At 40.5% G+C, this 24,892-nt stretch overlaps 1 protein-coding gene across 1 annotated transcript in view; it reads right to left on the minus strand.

The window, feature by feature from the left end:
- The window catches only part of myo3b (myosin IIIB), a 619,900-nt gene that overhangs the window by 374,741 nt on the left and 220,267 nt on the right, over positions 1 to 24,892 (minus strand). Inside the window, 2 exon segments of the mRNA XM_051930711.1 lie at positions 4,389 to 4,487; positions 9,564 to 9,766. Of these exon segments, the coding sequence (XP_051786671.1) occupies positions 4,389 to 4,487; positions 9,564 to 9,766 (302 nt within the window).

Here is a 24,892-nt window from a genome sequence, read left to right on the forward strand (position 1 = left end):
CCGTATCACTAATGGAGGGGTATCGCCTTTTAATATTATACAGTCATATGAAAAAGTTTGGGAACCCCTCTTAATTCTTTGGATTTTTTGTTTATCATTGGCTGAGCTTTCAAAGTAGCAACTTCCTTTTAATATATGACATGCCTTATGGAAACAGTAGTATTTCAGCAGTGACATTAAATCTATTGGATTAACAGAAAATATTCAATATGCATCATAAAAAAATTAGACAGGTGCATAAATGTGGGCACCCCAACAGAGCTATTACATCAATACTTAATTGAGCCTCCTTTTGTAAATCTAACAGCCTCTAGATGCTGTCCTCCTATAGCCTCTGATGAGTGTCTGGATTCTGGATGGAGGTATTTCTGACCATTCTTCATACAAAATCTCTCCATTTCAGTTAAATTTGATGGCTGCCGAGCATGGGCAGCCTGCTTCAAATCATCCCATAGATTTTCGATGATATTCAAGTCAGGGGACTGTGACAGCCATTCCAGAACATTGTACTTCTCCCTCTGCATGAATGCCTTTGTAGATTTCGAACTGTGTTTTGGGACATTTGCATACAACAGGCGACTCTGTTTGTGGCGTGAGTGCAGAAAGGGCTTCTTTCTCATCACCCTGCCATACTGATGTTCTTTGTGTGAATTGCGCTGAATTGTTGAAAGATGTACAGATACACCATCTGCAGCAAGATGTTCTTGCAGGTCTTTGGAGGTGATCTGTGGGTTGTCTGTAACCATTCTCACAATCCTGCTCATATGCCACTCCTGTATTTTTCTTGGTCTGCCAGGCCTGCTGGGTTTAACAGCAACTGTGCCTGTGGCCTTCCATTTCCTGATTCCATTCCTTACAGTTGAAACTGACAGTTTAAACCTCTGAGATAGCTTTTTGTAGCCTTCCCCTAAACCATGAGACTGAACAATCTTTGTTTTCAGATCTTTTGAGAGCTGCTTTGAGGATCCCATGCTGTCACTCTTCAGAGGGGAGTCAAAGGGAAGGAAGCACAACTTGCAATTGACCACCTTAAATACCTTTATAGCTCATGATTGGACACACCTAGTAATCAGCATTCAGCAGTGACAGGCATTCAAATCAGCAAAATTACAAGGGGACCCACATTTGTGCACAGCCAGTTTTTCACATTTGATTTCATACAACTAAATACTGCTTCACTAAAAATCTTTGTTCGGAAAACACCCCAGTACTCAGATGTTCCTAGGAAATGAAAGACATACTGTATCACTGTTATCTTTTTTGTTGAAAGTAAATTATTATGCAGGCTGAGAGTGGTACACAAACTTTTTCATATTACTGTATCTATATACAGTAGTTTTGGGTTATGTAACATGCTGCAATTAAAAAATAACTTATTCCAACCAGGGATCTAGTGCACCCTGATGGATACAGGGTGATTTTGCACAATCATTACAAATTTTGGAAATTAAATGAATTAATTAAATTGCTCTTCACATTTTCAGTTTATTTTTACATAAAACCATAAGAAATTGCTTCTCTCCTCAGATACACTTTAAATGATACCAAATATTTCTGGCAGATACCTCTGGAACTAGATCAATAAATAATCAATGGTGGTTGGTGCTGCATCTGTAACCTCCAGAAAACACAGTATGGCGATCCTAATGCCTTTAGATGCCTGTAGATTTTAGGATAAAATCCCAGACTCGGGCTCTGGCGACTTTTTGGAGATTTACCTACACTCTAATAGGACTTGTAATAAAAACAAAATGCATTTTGTTTCATAATTGTCCTACCCCTCATCAGTTTAACTTCTTTCCATATGTAACTAACTGTAATGTGCAATTTAAAGATTATCAGGTAATACTGGTTATGGGTGCTAATGCATACATGAACCCTCTTCTTGATATACAGTATGTGCATTCCCACAACGCCAACGTGTGGCCAATTCCACCCTTTCCCTTTGTTGACTTATTTCAAACCTGAAAGTGATTCATTCATTTTGTTGGCTTAATCTCTCAGGTAAAGATATCGACTATTTTTCCCCTGACTATCACACACTGAAATATATTCTGTATTTGTATCTCAACTTTTGGCGTCATCTCTCTTTGATTAATGCTTGGATATGGATTCCCAATCAGATCATCACTGTGCTCTCTCTCATTTTTATCTTTCTTCACTCACCAAGCACACTTTAGGATTGATCTTTGCTTAGGAGTGATGATTTTTGTGACAAACTTTCCTCTTAGAGAACGTCTTGGTTGTCCAATGCAATTCTTTCAATGATACTGCTGTACTGACTGCGGAGGACATCAGCAGCTTTGCATGGAATTGGAATCAGGAGACAATCATTAAGTCAAAACATTTCATACCATGAAGAACCAGAAAGATGAAACATTAGACGAACAGTGCTCAGGACAGGTATCAGGAGTCAACTTGGTTCTCCACCAGTCCACTGATTAAAGACCATGTTGTGCATACAGCTTATTTACTCGTTTCACAAATTCGATTGGTTTTGTTTTAAATAATGAGTGCAATAAAATGTCCTTAACTTGCAGTGCTTTTCGTTGATTTCATTGATATTAATATCCATCCATCCATCCATCCATCCATTTTCCAACCCGCTGAATCCGAACACAGGGTCACGGGGGTCTGCTGGAGCCAATCCCAGCCAACACAGGGCACAAGGCAGGAAACAATCCTGGGCAGGGTGCCAACCCACCGCAGGACACACACAAACACACCAACCACACACTAGGGCCAATTTAGAATCGCCAATCCACCTAACCTGCATGTCTTTGGACTGTGGGAGGAAACCGGAGTAATAAGTAAAATTTATAAAGGCAGGTGCCGGGCCTAAATAAGACCTTTAGAGGCCCTATGCACTTAAAAGATTTTGGCGCCCCCATATATATGAGCTGAGCTCACTCTCAGTGGACAACTGAACAGGACAGCCAACATGACCAAGATAAGAATGATCACGTGAGCCTCGGTGGACCACGTTGTAGTTACCAAATTTGAAATTTTGCTGTATTCCCAATATATATTATTAACCTCTATAAATTATTAGTCAGTCAGTCAGTCATTTTCCAACACACTGTATCCTAATACAGGGTCACGGGGGTCTGCTGGAGCCAATCCCAGCCAGCACAGGGCACAAGGCAAGAACAAACCCCGGGCAGGGTGCCAGCCCACTGCAGGACACACACACCCTCACACCAAGCACACACTAGGGACAATTTAGGATCGCCAATGCACCCAACCTGTATGTCTTTGGACTGTGAGAGGAAACCGGAGCACCTGGAGGAAAGCCACGCAGATACGGGTAGAACATGCAAACTCCACGCAGGGAGGACCTGGGAAGCGAACCCAAGTCTCCTTACTGCGAGGCAGCAGCGCCACCATGCTGCCCACCTCTGTTATTATTTTTTACTATTGCATATATATGTATGTATTTTTTTAATTTAATATGGGAGCCCCATTTTGTGGAACCCGGTACAGCTGTACCATTTGCAGTTTTGCACCAAATGGCCCATGGCAAATTCGTCGATGCAAATGCCCTAAGCATGTGCTTATTTTGCTTAATGGTTAATCCAGCCCAGGAAACACCTGCACACCACCAATCTTAACCCTGAAATGGATTAAGTGTGTTTGAGGATTTCATGTTTTGTGATGTTATTTATAAAGGTCCCAACTGCTTCAATATGGAGCCTTTTTTTTTCTCTAATGGACATTACTAAAATGCACATTTTCTACTTTCAGCAACCACTGTAGGAACTGTGGAAGTAACTCCACATTAAAATATAATATAAAAAGATTTTTTCTGGTCATTATGTATGATCAGTTGAACATTCTTCTCTTCAGAGTTTTCTGAAAGGGAAAGGAAAGCCAAACCACAGTCACTATTATAAGATGCCACCTTTATTGCCCAGCTGACAAATGGAGACCTGCGCTTGTTCTACATGTAAATGACTTTGATGGGTTCTTCCCATAAGTATGAAAAAGATATGACACCCATGTGAAAGGCTCATGTTATCTTCTGGAAATAAATAGTGCAAAGGTTGAACACATAACGCAAAGCTGACGTGAGTCATTATTTTGCGACAGAAAGTAATGAGATATGTTTCATTGAAAATGTCACATTAAAGTGACTGATAAAGTATACGGTTCAATTCTCCTAACATCTGCGACCTTTATGCAAGAAAAAAAATATATTTCCAACTGATTCACTGTTCTACATTAATAGAAATTCATGTCACAGTTTCCCATTAAAATGCAAACTTTGCTTCCAAATTTAATTTTCCCTTCACTTTAAATTATACCCACTTTCATTTATGCTGTAAAAGTAAATTTCAACTTTGCTTGCCTTTCTTCTGGCAGCATTTGTGAGGGAAACGTGATTTTACCTTGGAGGAATCTTCTCTGGGAGTCTAAACTCAGGCAGCTGATTCTGATGATAAAGGCCAGCATAGATGTAATAGAAGATGTGAAAATTCTTTTCTGCCCTATAAAATAAAAATTCAGTTGTCAGAGAACATTAAGATTTTTTTTTAAATATTGAAAAATTGCATTTGAATAAATCACATTGAAAAATTTTAATTAAATGTATAATTGCCATATTTAAATTGACTGAAACATTTTCATAACTGTGACCCATAAAGGCCATCTGGGTAGGCTCATGAAAATGAAATAAAAAATCTTATGCTTTAGAAATATTAATCAAAAGATCTTTGTGTATTGTGTGCAGTGTGCCAGTGGAACAAAAGACGGCAAAGGTAACAAGACATACGGTACTAACCTGAGATTGCGGATCAAGCACTGCACATCAGTTTACACTACAATTTTCATTTGCACTCAATTATTTTAACCAAAAACTCTCTCTTTGATTCTCCATCTAAATAAACATAAATTCAATTACACATATTATTTGCCAGTTATTAATACAGTAGAACTGTATCCGTCATTGATATCTTCCAAGACCTACAGTGGATGCCTGAAACCACAGATAGTAGTGAATTCATATATGTATTACCTACATTTTTATTACTCATTAATATTGTTTTTGTGTATCAGTATGATGCTGCTAGAGTATGTGAATTTCCCCTTGGGATTAATAAAGTATCTATCTATCTAGCAGTCTTCATTCATTTACATACATACCTATGATAAAGTTTAATTGGTAAATTATGCCCAATAAGAAATTCATAACATTAAATAATAATACAATACACTGTACATTACTATACTTCTGCACTCCCTGTCTCAAATGAACAGGATTCTGACGTTTCAGCTTAACCCTCAAGGGATGATGGAGTGATGAAAAATATCTTGTACACACGCAGAGTTTAGACATATTTTTATATTGCACTTTTATCATTTTTTTCTTAAAAAAATATCTTAGCTGATTGTGGGCACTCAGCAGCTTCTCCATTCTTTGTTGTTTTCGATGATGGGAAGCACTTCACGGCTCCTCTTAGGCTTTGAAGAACTGCCAGCATCACTTGATATACTATGGCGCTTTGGGTCCATTATGAAGAAGATATTAGGGTCATTTTCATAATAACACTGTGATAACTTGGCCAAGATTGCAGACAGCAAGAGTACTAGAGGCTTAAGGCTGGTTTATACTGTACTTGACAAGTCAGCGTAATGAAAATGACATCAGACACATAGGCAGGTCCCCACACACTGCTGGCATGGTTGGAGTTACTATGGAATATAGTAATCATTTTTTCTGGAATTATACAGACTGGTCTGAATGTATTAGGACTGTGGCGTGATTTTCATAGTTTGGACTCTATGCGCTACCACAAAGGATTAGAAATTGTAGACTAGAAGGATTAGAAGTGTAGACTTTCAGTTATAATTTAAGGGGTTTACCAAAAACATTTTTCAGCATTGCCCCCCCACCCATTTCCAGGGGCTCAAAAGTATTTGGACAATTGACTGATAAGCTGTTCCATAGCCAGATGGGAGCAGGACCCTCATTATTTCATTAACTATTAAGCAGGTAGAAGGTATGCAGTTGATGCCAAGTGTGAAATTTACATTTGGAAGCTGTCACTGTGAACTCTCTATATGAGCCTCAAAGAGCTGTCCATGCAAAGAAAAACCGACCATCATTAGGCTGAGAAAACTAAACAAACCCATCAGGGAGATAGCAGAAACACCAGGAGTGGTCAAAACAACCATTTGAAACAATCTTAAAAATAAGGAACACACTGGTGAACTCAGCAATACCAGAAGGTCTGGACAGTCATGGAAAACAACTGTGATGGGTGATTGCAGAATTCTGTCCTTGGTGAAGAAGAACTCCTTCACAAAATTTAGCCAAATCAAGAAGACTCTCTGGGAGGTTGACCTGTCATTGCCATATTCTACAATCAAGAGAAGACTTCATGAAAGTAAAGACAGAGTTTACCACAAGTTGCAAACTAATAGTAAAACTCAAGCATACTAAGGGCAGATTAGACTTTGCCAAAATCATTTCTGAAAAGCCTGTCCAGTTCTGCAATAATTTTCTTTGGACAAAGGAAACTAAGATCAATATATACCAGAAAGATGGAAAGAGAAGTAAGTAGTAATTTATTCACAACTAGATCCTTGGGAGCCGGCTCGGCAGTGGCATTCGCGTCACTATCAGATCACACACTAGTGACAAACAAACCGGCTGTCTAAATGAAATTTGTAATAACTTTTTTAATCGCTTTATTACAGCTGCTGTAAGTTAGAAAAAATAAAATAAATTGAGCAAATGGGATGTGGGTGGTGTGGTTAGTATTACTAGTCCATAAATATATGTAAGATGTGGACCCGCTTGCTTTTCTAAGACAACTTTGTGAAGGAAGATGATTAAAATGTAACATAAGCCAGAAAGTAGAAACTGTTCTGTGCTATAAAATGAAGCCATTTCAATTTGCAACAAATTAAACTGGCTGACAGGATACTACTACACAATCGACCTGTTTTACACAAGTTCTTGGAAAATGGACATCATAAAGTGAGGTGTCAATGGTTCCAAGAAATTTTCCTTGTCGGTAGGTCATATATATTGCTTATTTGTCTTTAGTAGTGTCTCCATTTTTAACGGTTTTAGCAGATAGCACCTGATCTGAAGCCGTATCACTACTTCCAGACTCGGTAGTTGCAACCATTTCACTCACTGCACTGTCTGCATAACCTGCTTGTGGCCATTGCGATGATTCACGAGCATCACCATTCTCAGTTACCACCACTGGCTCCTGCTCAGTTTTGAGAAGGGTAGAAATCTTGGTAGGCTTAGCGTTTTTCAATTCCTGTTGCAGACGTGTCCTACATTTAGCAGAACCACTCTTATAATGTTTGCTGGATCCGCTGCTACTGGCCGACATGGTGTCGTATGGTGAGAGTATAAAAAGCGTCAAATTGTTCTAATATTCAGTGTTTGCCAACTAACGGGGACCACAACTTAACAACAGAATTGCTATGATTTACTGTTTACGAGTTTGAATTTCAAAAACTGTTGACATCAAATCAAAGTACAAAAGTAACAATTATTTACGAGAATAATGCATATTTACACTATTCATGTGACGTCTTTCAAAACTTGTTCTGTTCACGTCCGCTATGGCATGCCAAAGGTGGCCAAATTTGGGAATGTGCACTTCTCTGTAAGGTGGCGTAGGACGTGTTGTCCCTCCGATTAGGCTCCGAGCCTCCAACCTCCCAAAGTCTAAATTTGTGTAAACTGTAGGCCTGCTGAATACGTAATGTCATCATGAATTGCATTGGACTTTGCCTGGTGATGGTGCAAATATGTCACTGAAACTGTGAATTATAACGAAATGAGCTGTGCCAGTGATTTAAGTTATTCAATTTTTTTTAAATCTATACGGCCCCGAGTGGGCCCTCCAGCAATGTGCAATCCATTGGTATGCCATAGCATCAAGTCATGTCACTTGTTGAAATTCTCAGATGATTCTGCACTTATGGTGTATATTGATAAAGGGCATGGGACAGAGGAGAGGAGGCAGGTGGAGAACTTTATCTTTTTTTTTTGGTGCCAAGAGAATTGCCTGCATCTTAACATCAGCGAAACCAAGGAATTGGTTATTGACTTTTGCCACAAAAAAAAAGAGCCTCTATGTCTGGTCAAAATTCAAAGAGGAGATGTAGAGGTGGTTCACTCCTACAATTACTTGGGGGTTCACATTAAAGACAGGTAGGACTGGTCTCGAAACACAGAGGCACTATAGAAGAAAGGGCAGAGCAGACTCAGGAAACAGGAAAACTGTGTTACTTTGATGTGGGAAATGACATCCTTTCCATGTTCTACAACTCTGTGATGGTCAGTGCGATTTTCTACACTGTAGTGTGCTGGGCTGGTAGCATCACTTCAAGAGAGGCCCAACAAATTAATAAGCTAATTAAAAGGGGCAGGCACAGTTATTGGACGCACTCTGGACCCCCTGAAAGTAGAAGAGGAGGAAAGAATTAAAACAAAATTAAATGCCATTATGAACAGTTCTGCACGTCCTCTGTCTGACACATGGACACTGGACTCACTCTGGACTTTCAGCCGACAAATAATTCAGCAGAAGTATCAAGAAACACCAGGGGGATCCTTTATACCAACAGTAATACACCTGCTTGATGCCTCACTGGGACTGGGACTGCGACTGCCAAGTCAGAAGTTTACTTACTTACTTACAGTATCTACCTATTTATGTATTTATTAATTCTCTGTATAAAGACTCTGTATAAAGACTAATTCCCCCATGGGGACAAATAAAGTTCTTTCTTTCTATATTTCTATCTATCATACAGTGCCTTTCTTATCTATCTATCTATCCTGCCGACCATACCAAATTAATATCTATCTATCTATCTATCTATCTGTCACTTCACTCAGGCAATTCTGTTGCCAGGTTGTTTCTACACTAGCTACCAAAATGGAAGAGAAAAAAAGCAGCAATAAAATGAAAAGTCTTTTCTTTAAGGATATTATAGAAGATGTATACATATGTTAGGATCCTTGCCAATTTGTATTTAGCTATTCTTTGTTTTCAGTTTCTTATCTGTAATTCTGTTTATGTTACAAAGGCATCTTTTCCAGTTAAGCACAGTGTGAAAGAAGCAATTTTTAGCAAAATATAAAAAACTGAACAAAGTCACCACGTTGTCACTGCTGTTCAACCATCAGTTTTGTTACAGACATTTTACGTCTTCTAGGATATTCACCCTTTCCCTGAAATTGTCATGCGTGAACACTACTGACCTAAAAAATGAATGGACTGTCCAAATACAAGAGAAAAAGCAGATGTCATTAAACTCCCAATAAAGTTAGCTAATGATTGTTACGGATTCTTTATTGAAAAGACGCCAGTGACAGTCAAAAGGAGAGAGGTGAGGAAAAGAAGACAACCTAGCAGAACAAAGATTAAACGGACATAAGACTTCCAGCAGTTAGGCTCTTGGTCTAAACAGCAGCTGTGTAGAAATGAGGAAGAACTAAGCAAAAGATGACCCAGTGTATCTGCACTATATGAAGATCCAGAAATCAGCATATATATACATATGCAACATATATATCTTTCACTTACGGTGCTTGTTTTATAACTCTGGATTTTTCCAACAAGTACTCTGAAATCTTGGCCCCCATTACTGCTCCTGTTGGCGAGAACTTCATCTCCAGGTACTTTCCAAAGCGGCTTGAATTGTCATTTATGGCTGTGCAGGCATTACCAAACGCTTCTACCAGGGGGTTGACTTGCAGAATCTTTTCCCGTAACATTCGATTGTTGGCCTAAAGCAGGAAGAAAGTTGAATAAGCAAATGACAGTGTTACAGCTGGACAAAAGTATGACTCTAACTGTAATTTCCCCATATATATATTTGGCCATAAAAATGGGCCAAAGGGTCTACGCTGAAGAGCACTTCTCGTAAGTTCTGCTCTCTAAGTGTTTGATTATCTCACCCTCTCACACTGTCATCCACCCACTCACTCGCCTACATGCAATATCTGCATGGGTTCATCTCGTCTAACAACCCCTTTTTATTAAATGTCTGGTACCAACATAATGTTTATATGAAAAATTTATTTGTTTTTGATTGCATAGAATTTGGAAATACAATCATACAGCCTCAGTACTTAGTCCTCCAGCTTCTGTTCTTAAATCTCTTTGCTGGCTATCAGCTACTATCAATTTGAGGAAATCCTAAAACTTTAAACTTACAATATGTTTGCCAGGTTTACTTAAAAGGACATAATAAGGCCTATTCTCTGGAGTGTACATGATAATCACATGATGCAGGACTTTTAATATTTTTATAGGAGGCAAAGACTTTAGCTAAAGTTCCTACAAACTTCAGAACAATCTTCTTGTGTTTTATGCTAGCATAAGGGACTCCAATCAGCATTTTAATTCAAATCCTGACCTAAGTCTCGTTAGTTTAGCATGTTGTGTTCTTAAAAAGAAAGGGTGCTTTTGCAGCTAATGAGATTTACTGTCACGCTGGCAAGGAGGTACCAGGGTTGAATGACACAACGTAAGAACGCACACATAGACAACAGGAGAACTCCTCCATGTGCCAGTACAGGTAAGCTACTATTAGGCATAATAGGCATAAAAGAGTGCCATGGCCTAAAACCTTCATAGGCACTAAAGTGACAGAAAGGTCAAGGGGACAGGCCAAAGACTAGGACAGTTCTCCTCACGAGTGGCACAGGTGGCGCTCTGTGCCTTGTTAAAAGGAAAAGGCAGTGTTAGAGATAATTTGTATTGTGGCTGAGGGGCATAGAAAGTTCTGAGGCTGCCTGAAGGAGCTGAAGGACTTTTCACAGCTTTCCTAACTTATAATAAGATGTTCTGGAATTGCTCCTGAAGTAACCCTGCAGTGGAGTGTAACTTTTCCTCAACACCTTTGGCCGTTTCAGTTAGGAATTAGGAGGTGACCTGGGTAAAAGCTAGATTGACGAGAAAGCAGTATTTAAAGAAGGAGATGATGTTTTTTTTAAATAAAGGAACTTCATCCAAGAAAGACTGACATATTTTGCAGACTGGATGGGTTCTTACATCTGAGCAAAATTAAGACAATCACATTAGAATGACTATTGAGGATGGGCATTCTGTTCACTTTGCCTATGAAGAAGATAATCAAAGGAAGTTGGTCTACAGAAATTCCAAAGCCCTTAACAGCATAGTAAAACGCAGGCCCAGTCCAGTGGAGTTTGACATCAGAACAACACTCAGACATGCAACCAAGGGAGGCGTGCACATTGTGGAACCTCTTATACAGACAATTATATTTATGGTAAGATTTTAGGAAGGTCTGTGTGTAAGATGTTCATACAGTGTACAATTTGAATGTTTAAATCTATGTTTAGCACAAATTGACCTGGAGAACAGTATTTCACACATTCACCTGTGAGTATAATACCTTGCTCTCAATGTTGTTTCAGGGAGTCGAAATGTGAGGTACACTGTAGTTACTGATATGATTTTAAAGTTACTGATTCATACAGTATGTAGATTGGTTAACAAACAGTTTGCCTATGACAGGTAAACAGGGTAGTTTGAAAAACAGAGGTATACTACAATGAACAAAATCTCTAATTTACAAGTAAAAAAAGAAATACATATACTGTAAGTATAATGATGTACTTCTCAAAGAACTATTTGAATGACCTAATAGGATCTTCTATATTTACATGTATTTGCTTACCAGATAATTTTATCCAAAGCGACAAAATTGGTCATCACAAGCTGTGGTGGAGCACATAAGTTGTTAAATATCTTGTATGTCTTTAATATGTATTCTAGACAAAGCAAGTGTAATATTTGATAGTGTTTCAGGAGGCATGCTTTACTTTACTGATGAGAACAGCAGTGCTTTGAGGTTTACCTAAGCAACCCTGTGACGATGCAGGTTCGACTCCATGCTCCCATCCGCTGTTCGGGAGCCCTTGAACCCTACACCATCGATAGTTAAAACCAAGATGAGCTAAGCTGTGAGGCAACATAGCAAAGAAGATGGTACAAAGTGCTTTTATTTAAAATCAATCAAAACACAGGTGTTCAAAATAAAGAGTGCAGTGCATTCAAAAGTCATTAAATAAATAATCCATTAAAACGAAAGTGACCGGTTTAAAACAATAGAACAATCCTTTAAAACCGAAGTTAAAACGTTGCTGGAAGCAGTCCTTGAAAACCATGAAAAGCCAAGTGCTTCTTTTAGACTAGCGTCTCACCTGCTTCTCCCGTTTGGGCCCTGCAGCAGGCGAGACGCTGTCTCTGCAGCTGTCCGTCTTTCCTTTCTAAACAGGTCTGGAGGCCTCCCGATCCTGGCTTCGGTCGCGCTTTCATCCCAGGCCTGAGACTTGGAGTCCTTGATGACCAGGATGCTCACACCAAGGACTTCACCACCAAGCCTCCCGACTCCCTCTGCCGTCAAGGCCTTACGAGTCCAGTCCCTCTTCTTCATTGGTCACTCCCGCTACATGCTTACTCAGCGGGAGTGACCATTATTACAACTCCCGGGTGTCGGCCTAGCACCCAGGCTTCCAATACAGCTGCCTGCGAGCATTCTCTCTCTCTCTTTCCTGTGTCCTGTTTTCTACAGCAACCTCAGTCTCTTTCTCTTTCATCTTTTTCTTATTCTATTTTTTTTTGTTCTCCTTCTAGCCGACTCGCGCGTCTATATATGCCGAGAGGGCATAGCAGCTGCAGCACATTAGCATTAGGAACAATCACGGATGTGGGCAGTCTCTCACCTGTGCACTTAGGCGAGAAATGTCCACACCGCAGATCATCCCGAGACCCGCTCTAGCCACAATTACCACGCCCCCTCGCTCGCTAAGCCGTAAGCACGCCGATTATTTATTTAAAACGGCTTTTTCTAAGAGAGCTGTGGACCCACAACACCACAAACACCCCAACCTGAGTCTTTAGGACGGACTCAGGATGTGAAATTCATGATGAGACGGATGAAGCAATTGGCAAGGGAGACTGACTTTGGACTTAGAACCTTTGAGAAATGATCACTACTGATAAATATGATTTTCACAAATCAATTATATATTGTGTGGGATATGGCCGGCCATTCATCCTGGCCAATACTCCCAGGCCGCAAGATGGAGTCCTCCTTGCAACGTGGAGATGCCCCGAATTCCAGCAGGGCATCATGAACTATGGAGTTTTAATACACAGCCCTGCTGGATAACGTCGGGGCCGCCAGGGGACGCTGCAGGGAGACACAGACAAGTTTATTTTCCATACAGCCCGGAAGTAAATCCTAGTCACATGGTTGAAAGAAATAAAGTGCTTCTGGGCTGATGAAGAAAAGAAGTTTTTACCTGACCCAGAGGTGATAGAAAGTCACATGGACTGAGGGACAGAAACACTTCCAGGTCACGGACTATAAAGGACTCTGGGAAATCCCAGACTGACGAGCTGAGCTGGTGGAAGGGTGGCAACGCGTCTGGGAGTGGAGGATTTTGATTGTTTATTGATTATAGTTATTGTTTATGAGTATTGTGGAGTGTAGGTGCTTTGTGCACATTATTATTATAATAAATTCAATTCTTGGACTTTTATCTGGTGTCTGACGTCTGGTCTGAGGGTTCAAGGGGTTGACAGTGCCTCTATTTGTCACAATTGATTAGATTGAATGACTTCTGCCCTTGTTAACTGCTAGCCTTTTCCTTTAGCGCTCTTAGAAAGCATTTTAATTAAAGCAGCTTAATCAGTGACCCAGTCCCTGCTGCTACTTTGGTACAAGGACAAGTATGGATAAGAAAACCAGTACAATCTAGGGTTGCAGAATCCTGACTCCTGGGGTGTTGTTTATCAATAACTATGAAGTGTGATCAAAAAATACGGTGAATGTTTTAAAAAAGAAACTTCTATTGTAGTAAAAGATTTACAACTACTAGTCACCCTCAAAATACTCTCCTCCACTTTGAATGCACTTATCCCAATGCTCCTGCCACGTTGCGGAGCAGTTCTGGAAGTTTTCTTTCAAGAGTGTCTTTAGTTGGGCAGTCGTGGCTGCCTGGATGTCCTCAATGGATTGAAATCGTTTGCCTTTCATGGTCATTTTCAATTTAGGGAACAGCCAGAAGTCGCACGGTGCCTGATCCGGCGAACACAGCGTAATGTTTTTATTCGACAGAAATTGTCGTACTAGAAGGGACGTGTGACAAGAAGCGCTGTCATGATGAAGAATGAAACCGTTTCAACATTTTCCTCGGTTATTGATGTTGAAGGACTTTCTGATCGTTTCTCGTCTTCAACCGAGTCAGATCCATTACGAAAATCGATCAAACCACTTGTAAACAGTCTTAACTGTCAGTGCAGTGTCACCATAAACCAATTTTAATATCTGATGGGTTTCCTGAGCTTTTTGCAATTTCATGTTAATGCGTTGCTCGATATCCATTATTAACGACAAACTTGAACTCAACAGTGGCTCACAAACGAGTGACAGTATCACACAAGCTGAAACTTGTCACAAACTCAGCTCTAGGATGGACCTGTCAGAACCTGCACTGAATTGTTCTGCGTTGCTCTTGGATGGTGCTCTGCATCAACATTCACCGTACTTTTTGATCACACCTCGTAGCAAGGACATGACATGGGAAACTAATCATGCACTTCTGTACTTGACAAGTGTATTTAAGAAGTGTTACCAGGAGCCAGAAGCTAATCAGTAATATCTTTCCATGTACTGAGGGGCTCAATGTACATGTCAGTAGAGGTATTCTTCTCATCTTGGACTGGCTTTGTGATTTAACTTTGACAGCTGGCGCTGTGTGCACATCCTGACACTCCCACTCACCCACAGTGCAGGATGAGGTAAGGCAGTCTTTGCTGTCAGTTTTATGTGGAGACCGGGGGAGGCCTGGATCTGAACGCTAAACGACTTGACAAGCCCTATGTGAGAGCCTTTGATCCAGATCACCTGGAATTCCTGGGGGCTGTGATAGAAAAGCTGGAAAATGAGAAAGATAAAGCAATGTAGGGCAGACGGTAAAGAGTCAGAAGCGGAATAAAGTGCAGGTTAGAAAAAGAGTTGCTGCATAAATAATGTTGCAGAATGGAAAAATGTAATAAGTCGGAGGTGTTGTTTCAGGTAGAAAAGTAAAGTGTTCAGGGAAAACTCCCTTTTGTTGATACAAATCCCATGGATTTAGAGGACAATAGGCTGCCACAGACCCCTCCCTATGGTAAGTTACTGGAGTAAGTGAAGACAAAGAGCCGGCTCAATAATAAGGGAGCGAGAGTGCCTGCTCAGATTCCAGTTCAAGTCTCTTCTGAACAAGAATGAGGGGTTCAAGTCCTCCCAAACTAAGGAAGAGGGCTTCACGTCCTTTAAGAATACGGAGGAGGCCTTCAATTCCTCTAAGAATAAGGAAGAGGGGTTCAAGTCCACTCAAACTGAGTTCATGTCTCTGAAACGGTTAAAGTCCATGGCTACTTTGTCTCCTGGGGGGCTTATCCCTATGGCACCAGACTCTGAAGTGGTAAGAGGGAACAAGAGGCTGTGGAAGGAGAAGGCAAGGATGATATTTCCAAGGCTTTCACCCTCCTTCCAGACTATTCCAGACTGGGCGTAAACTGGAGGATGGCTCTTGTGAAAGAAGGGAAATAGTAAAATTAAATTGATTACAAAGAAATCGGTATAAAGTAAGTAAGAATTTATGCAGATCAGAAAAGTATTAAAGGGAAGGTCTAACTGTAGTTATACTTGCAAAGCCAGTACAAAAGCATAGCCAACTGTTAGGTAGAATGCCTTGAGGGAGCTGGGTGGTCTCGTGGCCTGGAACCCCTGCAGATTTTATTTTTTTCTCCAGCCGTCTGGAGTATTTTTTTGTTTTTTCTGTCCTCCCTGGCCATTTATGTTTTATGTTAATTAGTGTTCCCTTATTCTAATTTTTATTTATTTTGTTTTTTTTCTCTTTCTTCATCATGTAAAGCACTTTGAGCTGCATTATTTGTATGAAAATGTGCCATATAAATAAATGTTGTTGCTCTTTTCTCACTTGCTGTCTGATTGCTTTCTCCATCTCTTACTCCCCATCCAAAGTGCGTGTGTGTGTGTGTGTGTGTGTGTGTGTGTGCGCGCACACAAAGGCTCCTCGGACTGCCTTTAGTTATGTGAATGGACTGTTGTGTGATACAGAGACGACTGTTTAGTCTATTTAATTCACTTGAAGACTTAGGAGTATATGGTGTTCACAAAGTGATATACAGTCAAATGAACAGAGCTCAGAATTAATTTAGAACAAATATTACAATTGGTTTTGAAAATGTGTACTATTTGGTGAAATGGAAACATTTCCAGGGTTGTTTTTATATAATTTTTTTTTTTTTATTAATATAAGGTGTCTTCTTATAGAGAGCTCTGGCCAAGCTCTGTGAAAAGAATTTCTTTTAATAAAGCATAAAGTACACAGGAGACAAATATTCTCTAAGCAAAAGTTGTGTAGCAGTTTGTGGAATTTGTGTGTGCGTTCTTGTGTTCCTGTGTTAGGTATGCATAGGAAGTTTGCTCAGTTAACTGATTTGGGATGAAAGTATTTGGCTATATTTTGCATATAGTGTTATATATATGTATATAATGGTAAAGTGAATAACTTAAAATTAGGATATTAAGTAAAATAATTTGGTATACTTTCCTGATAAATTTTTATTACTGAAATCATTTTAAGCATTTTAGTGCATAGGCTATAGGGTGAAGGGTAAATGGGAATGTACAATGGTGTACAGTCAGCACAACATAGAGGCCGAGGTTCACAGTGAGTGGTCCCTGCATCGAGTTTGCCTGTTGTCCCGTACCTGTGTGTGTATTCCCAGTTGCTCTGGTTTCTTTCCACAGTTCAAAGACATGCAGATGCAACGTGAACTGATGCTTCTAACTTGACCTTAGTGTCTGGGTGTCCACCATGACATGGACTGCTGTCCCGACCGGGTATCGTTCCTGCTTTGCAATTGCAATAAGCTTCAGCTCCAAATGTGATATATGTACATAGATTAATTAGAAGCAGTTTGTAAAAGAAGTGTTTGAGCTGGTATTGCTACATTTCGGTTATTCATTGCAAACTGAACGCAGAGAGCAGTGAATGAGGGTTGAAACAATAGAACTGCAGATTTCGCTTTTTCCAAAGACTCAGCATTTTCAACATTGCAACTCTGAAAAAATCCAAGCTTTTACAGGAGGATATGGGTAAAAAAGAAATCAAAACTTTGGCATTATTTTTGCATAAATAGATTATATTATTTACAAAATTATTCTTCATTTAATTGGGATTTGAGTACTGATTTACTAATAAAAAGAAGGTGAACTTTTGTTTTCAGTGTCTTGTTAATCCGCACCTCCCAAAAACTCTAGATGGCAGCTTCCCTGGAGTGTAGTGGTGCCCTGAATTTCCACAGGGCATCCTGGGACTTGGCATTCAGTTTCTCAGCCCTGTTGGGTGCTGCCAGGAGGTGCTTTGAAAAGGACCTGGGGAGTCATGCTTTCCTTATAGCCTGGGCTTCTGTCCTCGTGACTTCCTAGTACTTCCGGGCTGATTAAAGACCTGGAATTCTCCACCTGACCCGGAAAGTGCTGGCAAGTCATGAGGGAGGAAGAACAGAAGCACTTCCGGGTCAAGGGCTATATAAAGGACTGCTGAAGACCCAGCAAGCGAGCCAGAGTCGGGTGGAGGTGGACAAAGCTTGCTGGGAGGTGTAGAGGAGATAAAGAGTAAAAGAGAAAAAATTGTGATTATTATTGTGATTTACTTGCCTGTGTTATTGTGGCTGTGGTGCTTGGAGGGCACTGTTTAAGAAGAGTTTTATGGTGTATAAAATCTGTACATTTTGGTTTCCGTTATATTTTGTTCGAGACAAGACAACAGATGAACTAAGACAGATCAAAGCAGGTTTTGTCACACCTCACTTTTAAAACAGCTGTTTCCAACAGTGAAAGGAAGACATTTCTGGTGGTTCAATTACTTTATAACCTGGGAAAGGATGCTGTGCTGACACCCCAGGCTATTAATTACTTTATGGATGGACATTTGGGATAAGAATGTCATTTACAGCCTGGGAAAAGGGAAACTGAGGCAATATCAAAGAACTTTATTATCTGGGAAAGAGTTTGAGCAAAATTCATCAATCACATTGACAGCCAGCCAATCAGGTGCATGTGTTGTGAAACCATGGCATGGAACTTTATAATAAATATGCCTTGGTTTTGGAAGAGGAGAGAAGAGGAGGAGGAAGGAGAAGAAGCAAAGAGAAGGAGGAGAAGAAGAGGAACAGACGAAGATGACATTGGTCGTCAGAAAGGCATCATGAACATCCATTGCTAAATCAAACGCCTCCCTGGGACATTCATCCTTGTCATTTCAACTTTTTCAACTATATATATTCAGACTTTCCTATCAGTACTTACTGTATTTTCTATTCTTCGTTCCAGTGGTATTATTATTCTTGTAATAAATACCATGCTGCTTTTAACTTTCTATGCTTTGTCTTAATGTCTAGAGTGATTGAATTAATACGTTTTCTTTGAGCACCTGGTGTAGCCAGATTTTTGCCATTATTTCTGTGCTGCGAGGTTTATAAGGCTGAGAGTGAGGGCGCCACTCGAAAGAAGGGACAGTACAATAAAAAGAAGGTATTCTTGGCTGATAAATGGCCTATAGTCAAGAGTGCTGAGTCTTTGTATGTTTAAATGTATTCTTGTAGACCAAAAGTAGTATTTAGGTCTGAGATATCACTAAAACATCGTATGTTGTTCGTGCCGATAATAATGGCTGATGTGTGATTTAAAGTTCTAAGGGTTAATCAGCGTGTGTGTGTCATTCATGGGGCACTGTTGTGGTTAGGGTATGTGTGTGTGTGTTCATTTTAAAGTGCAACAGTAGACCAACCCGATAACGAACCTGACGAGAACATTTACCCTTCAGAGAACAGGTAAAGGGTAAGTAGAGGGAAATACTACGATAATACAGAAGAGAAGTATTAAAAGATCTTCTTAGTGCTTTTACCTGCTGTCCTGAGTGTCTGTCTGTTGGGTTTAAAGGGGCAACAGTGCCAGCCAGTGTCCACACTTGATCAAATATATTTCCTAAAAGTGTGTTGCTAGCCACAAGCAGCTATATGAAATGCATTTTTTGACAGACTGTCATATGGATTTAGGACTAAATTGATCTTAAATGAGGAAGCATACTGTTGGACCCAAAGGAATGTAATTAGGGAATCCATTCCCATTCCCGGACATTTTTCATTCCCGGGAATGAAACTGCTGTAATTCCTGCGAAAACGGGAATGGCCAAGCTCGCATATATAGCGTGTAAAAGTGTAAAAGTCGATCAAGAAATAACAGTTATAGTTGAAAATAATTAAGGTGGCGCCATTGCTGCAGCTTGCACTTCATCAGAAAACAGCTTTGAACAGCAACTTGAAATTGCAATGCATCAGTCTGTTGCATGAGCGTTATCTGTGCCAAGAAACTTGCCATTACAGAATGATGACAAGAAACTGGATGCATCAGTAAAAGCTGATATGGCGGTGTTTCAGAGCAACGGCAAGCGCGGGCGTTGTTTAGAACAAGTGTATCAGTATCTGATGATTGTGCCACCTACTTCAATGGAGGAAGAGAATGCTTTCTCAGCGGCAGGCGTACTTCTGCACGCCTGGATGACCACACGTTGAACACGTTAATAATAATAATAATAAATTACATTTATATAGTGCTTTTCTCAGTACTCAAAGTGCTAGCCACACAGGGAGGAACTGGGAAGCGAACCCACAATCTTCCACAGTCTCCTTACTGCAAAGTAGCAGCACTATCACTGCGCCACCTGTGAGGACGTTGTTCTTTCTATGCTCTTATTACCACAACTAAAGATACATGTACTTCTATGACAGCATGAACTGCTTGTAGATAAGTTTAGTCTTTTATTTGTGTCAACATATTGCAGTAGTTTTATTAAAAACTAGTCATTTAGCCCGTTACAATAACGGGCGCTAGAACAGTAGTGCATAAACATTAGTAGGAACAGTCTATATTAAATGGCAAGGGACTTTGACCTCATTCTTTTTGTTGGTCGTATTTTTCTCTTTCTTTCAGCCTTTCTTTTGTTGATGTTTACTTGCTGAGCTGACCGTTCTTCGTGGGCTGCCGCCGTGTATTGTGTGTCTTTATTTTCTGTGACAGTAATACTGTCTTGTACGTCCGCTGGCTTGTATGTCCGTAATATACCTTTAATTTTCTCTGGCGGTAATACAGGCGTGCGCGTCGGTAATATGCCTTTAATCTCCTCTGACAGTAATACTGGCTTGTATGTGGTTGTAATATGAGTCACTGTATTGTGTACCTTTAATTTCCTCTCGCAGTAATACTGGTTTGTATTTCCGTAAAACGCCTCTAACTTTCTCTGACAGTAATATCGCGCATCGCACCGTGCCCCGCGCATGCGCACTTCACCAGAAGACACGGACACCTGGACGCACAAAGGGATTTTATTAAAGAGGATAAGTGTCGGTCGTTCTAAAACCGTTCACATGTGAGATGCCCGTGCACTGTGTCATCCCGGGGAGCCCGGGATTCCCGGGAATGAAATGCGGGATTCCCGAATTCCCAGGAATGGATAAACCCGTCCAGGAATGGATTCCCTAAATTTAATGCTGTGTACCATATCCATGTAGCTGTGGGAGGAAACACACACAGACACAGGGGAGAACATGCAAACTCAATGCAGGGAGGGCCCAGGATGCAAACCCTGGTCTCCTTACTGCTGAGCAGCAGCGCTACCACTGCGCCACCATGCCGCCCCACTAACAAAATGTTTCACATTCTTTCACCATTATCATTGTGTCATTTTGCAAATTCAATTGCTTTATTTGAAATTACTTCCTTGTAACTGGTAATATTGTTCACACATGTACTTATATCTTGAAGGGACACGTTGAAATAGATTCCGCAAAGAAGTTGCCACTTATAGAGAAACAGACATTTTACATACAAAGTACCCATTCGGTTTTATAGATAATTTGTTGATACAGAGCGAGATTTAACCACTAGCTTTGACACAACGTTTGTGTTTATGGGGATTAATTGCTATGCGTTAGTGGGTATGAGTATAGGTAATACAGAATACTAGAGCATATTCCAGGTTTCATTCTGAGTCTTCCTCACAGGTGGCGCAGTGGTAGTGCTGCTGCTTTGCAGTAAGGAGACTGTGGAAGATTGTGGGTTCGCTTCCCGGGTCCTCCCTGTGTAGAGAGCGCTTTGAGTTTTGAGAAAAGCACTATATAAATGTAAAGAATTATTATTATTATTCCTGACTTTGGCACCAGGTAAAGGAAATAGGCTCTACAATATTTTCAAACATGTGTATACGTACAGAGATAGGATTTTGCATACATACAGCATTAAGATGCACATAATCCAGAGCTGAGACATTGATATTATGAGAATTGCATTACAAGTGAGTGGGTGTGATGGTCCAGGTTGGCTCCACATCCTTTGCCAGTTTAAACCCGGATCTGTTGATAATGAAACCAAGGATGAGCTGGCCAAATCAGGACATGTGCAGTCAATAATGGTTGGTCTAAAAGTGATTAGTTGCTGGTATTAAAACTAACAAGGTGCAGAATAGTGCAGCCCTTCCATAAAAACAGGCAAGTTGAGGAGGTTAAAGTCCAAATAAATAACAATAAATAGCTCCATAAGAACCAAGGATAAATCCAAGTAGGTTGTCACTTAAAACCTTGAGCCTCAGTGCATCGCTCTATGATGTCTTCTCTTCTTATACTATGAGAGCCTTGCAGTATAAGGAGATCACCTGCTGACAGGTGCAGTCAACCTTGGCTCATTTCCCTCACTGCTATTCCTCAGCCTTACAGGATGGATCCCATGAGCCCAGCTCCTACTCCCACCACCAGTCCCCAGTGTCTGTGGTAGCCTACTTCAAGTGCATACAGTAGGTCACTCCTGCTCTATGAAGTGCTCAGCAGGATTAACCCTCTTCAGCCCCATCGAGTGTTGGTGATATGCCCCCCAGACCACCTGCCAGTATTATCAACAGCAAGGCTCCCCTGAACTAGCCTCTCGCTCTCTGTTCTCTTATTCTCCATTCATTTCCTTTCAATGTTCTTTTTTATTATGTCTTCCTGAACTGTCCAATGTTTTCTGCTCAGGCTTCTCCATAAACCTTCAAGGGATGCAGGTGTGGTGGCACGGATTAGAGCCTCCGCAATGCTAATGAGGCAATCGACTGAACTGCATGCATCTGCTGGTGAATGAACGCTCAGCCCGTCACTCTCATTTCACACACCAGACAGAGTCATTCAACCACGTTACTACACGCCCACATCCTTCCAAGCGTGAGCACATTTATTTACTCAGCTCTTTTAGGGCGGATGTCAACCTTTTTTGACACAAGGGGTTGAGAGCGAATGTCAGCTAAAGTGGACATTCAAGAGCAGAGGGATGAAAATGTCGATAAAACTCAACCGTTAAAAGTAGAAATCTTTGCTAGGAGGACCGTCAGACTTGTTGACTTGACGTTGAATCCCTGCGTATGCGCGAGTAGCGTAAACAATGTCTAGAATGGCATCGACATCAGGCAAGAGAGTGAAGCAAATGCACAATGCAAATATTCTGTGTATTATTAATTTATTTTTTGTGTATTATTGCTGAATTGGACTCTGACTTATTGAATTATGATTTTGATACAAGTGATCTGGAGATCAAAAATAAAATTCAGGTACCTGCATGAGCTAATAATAATAATAATAATAATAATAATGTTACATTTATTGAGTGCCTTTCACAAACCCGAGATCGCTTTACATACAGAGTAAAAAAAAAAAATTACACAGATGACAAAAGTTTGTAGAAGAGGAATGTTTTCAGTTGAGATTTAAAAGTGCAGAAACAGGAGCAATCTCAAAGAGACTGAGGAAGAGAGTTCCAGAGTTGAGGGGCCATAGCACTGAAGGACCTGCCTGCCAGGGTGGAGAGTCTGGTGCGTGGGACAGTTATGGAGATGACTGCTCGAGGAATTGAGAGAGCGACAAGGAGTGTGAGGAGCTGAGTGAGGTAGAAGGGTGGAAAAGGTTATGTAGGGCATTGAAGTTGAGAAGACAGAATCTTGAATTTAATCCTTGATGGAACCGGTAACCAGTGAAGCTGGGAGAGAAGAGGAGAGATGTGAGCAGAATGCTTTGTGAGGCTGCAGAGTTCTGAATGTACTGTAGCTTCTGTATAGATTTTGCAGGGAGGCCAATGAAGAAGGAATTACAGTAATCAATACGAGACATTATGAAACAATGAACCAGAGTTTGAGCATCAGACAAGGACAGAACTGGATGGAGGCGGGCGATGTTACAGAGATGATAGAATGGAATTTTGGAAAGAGACCTAATGTGTAGGTCAAAGTTAAGTGATGAATCAAACAAACAACAACATTTCTGACAACAGGAGCAGGTTTGACAAGTCGACCATCATATAGGTGATCATGATAGGTCCCCAGCTGATCGTGCAGCTGACGCACCTACGGCTATGTTCCTGGGAGGACTACACAGACACTTATCAAACTCCAATTTTGACGCAAATGATCTGGAAATCAAAAACGAAAAAGATAGGTACCTACACCAGCTAATTGTAGTACTGAATGGCAAAATTGTCCTGGGAGGACTACACAGACATAGATTCATGGGAGGAAAGCTGGCAAGTTGACTTCATCAAACGACATGGCATGCTAGTGGATACTACGGATTACCAGCCGCTCAACTACTGTTTTTTTTCCAGAAAGTGCCTTTCAGTTTATGAGTGATGACACAACAGATATGTAATAAATATGTAATAATGATGGGAATTTACATACTGGAGAGGCTCATGAAACATAAAACTGAGTGACATTTGTCGTAAATAAGTATTGTATGTTGATTTATGTGTGAAGCCATTGCTTTGTGTGCTTTTCAGAAAACTGAGATTTTTTGGAAAAATATTCAGGACTGGGATAAAAGAGAAAAAAAAATTAGCCCTAAAATAATTCAAACTCCATCTGCTACGGACCTGCCTCATCACGGAAGGGGGTACTCTAAATACCATTTATCACAGACTGCTTCCGGGAGTTACTAAGTAAATACAGTACCTAATCCTTTACCATGTATTCTTCAAAAATTATTGCACACTGGGGAAATTCCTGAATATTGGAAGATAGCAAATGTTGTCTGGTTATTTACAAAAGGTGATTGCGTTAATCCGAGTAACTAAAGGCCAGAAAGTTGCAGGCCATGTATCACGTGTAAGTTATTGGAAACAATTATAAAGAAGCAGCAATTGTGAAGAATACATGGCTTAGTGAACAGTCAGCATGGGTAAAAATGGAGGAGATCATGAGTCACAGATTTGCTGGAATGCTCTGACAATTCACAGATGGATAGGCAGATAGTGGATGAAGTTCAATTGATAGATGTATGGAAGTCCTAGTAATACAACATCTGTTGACTGAGGTGTTGAGGTAGATGGGGAGGCAGCATAAAGAAGAAGGATGCCTCACACCTGGACAAACTGGTGAGGAAGGCAGGCTCTATTGTAGGCATGGAGCTGGACAGTTTGACATCCATGGCAGAGCGACAGGCGCTGAGCAGGCTCGTGTCAGTCATGGAGAATCCACTGCATCCACTGAACAGGATCATCTCCAGACAGAGGAGCAGCTTCAGCGACAGACTGCTGTCACCATCCTGCTCCACTAACAGACTGAGGAGATCATTCCTCCACCACACTATGCGACTCTTCAATTCCACCCGGGGGGGTAAACGTTAACATTATACAAAGTTACTGTCTGTTATACCTGCATTGTTATCACTCTTTAATTTAATATTGTTTTTATTAGCATGCTGCTGCTGGAGTATGTGAATTTCCC

This window comes from Erpetoichthys calabaricus, chromosome 8 (genome assembly GCF_900747795.2).
Source record: "Erpetoichthys calabaricus chromosome 8, fErpCal1.3, whole genome shotgun sequence".
Classification (NCBI taxonomy): Eukaryota; Metazoa; Chordata; class Cladistia; order Polypteriformes; family Polypteridae; genus Erpetoichthys; species Erpetoichthys calabaricus.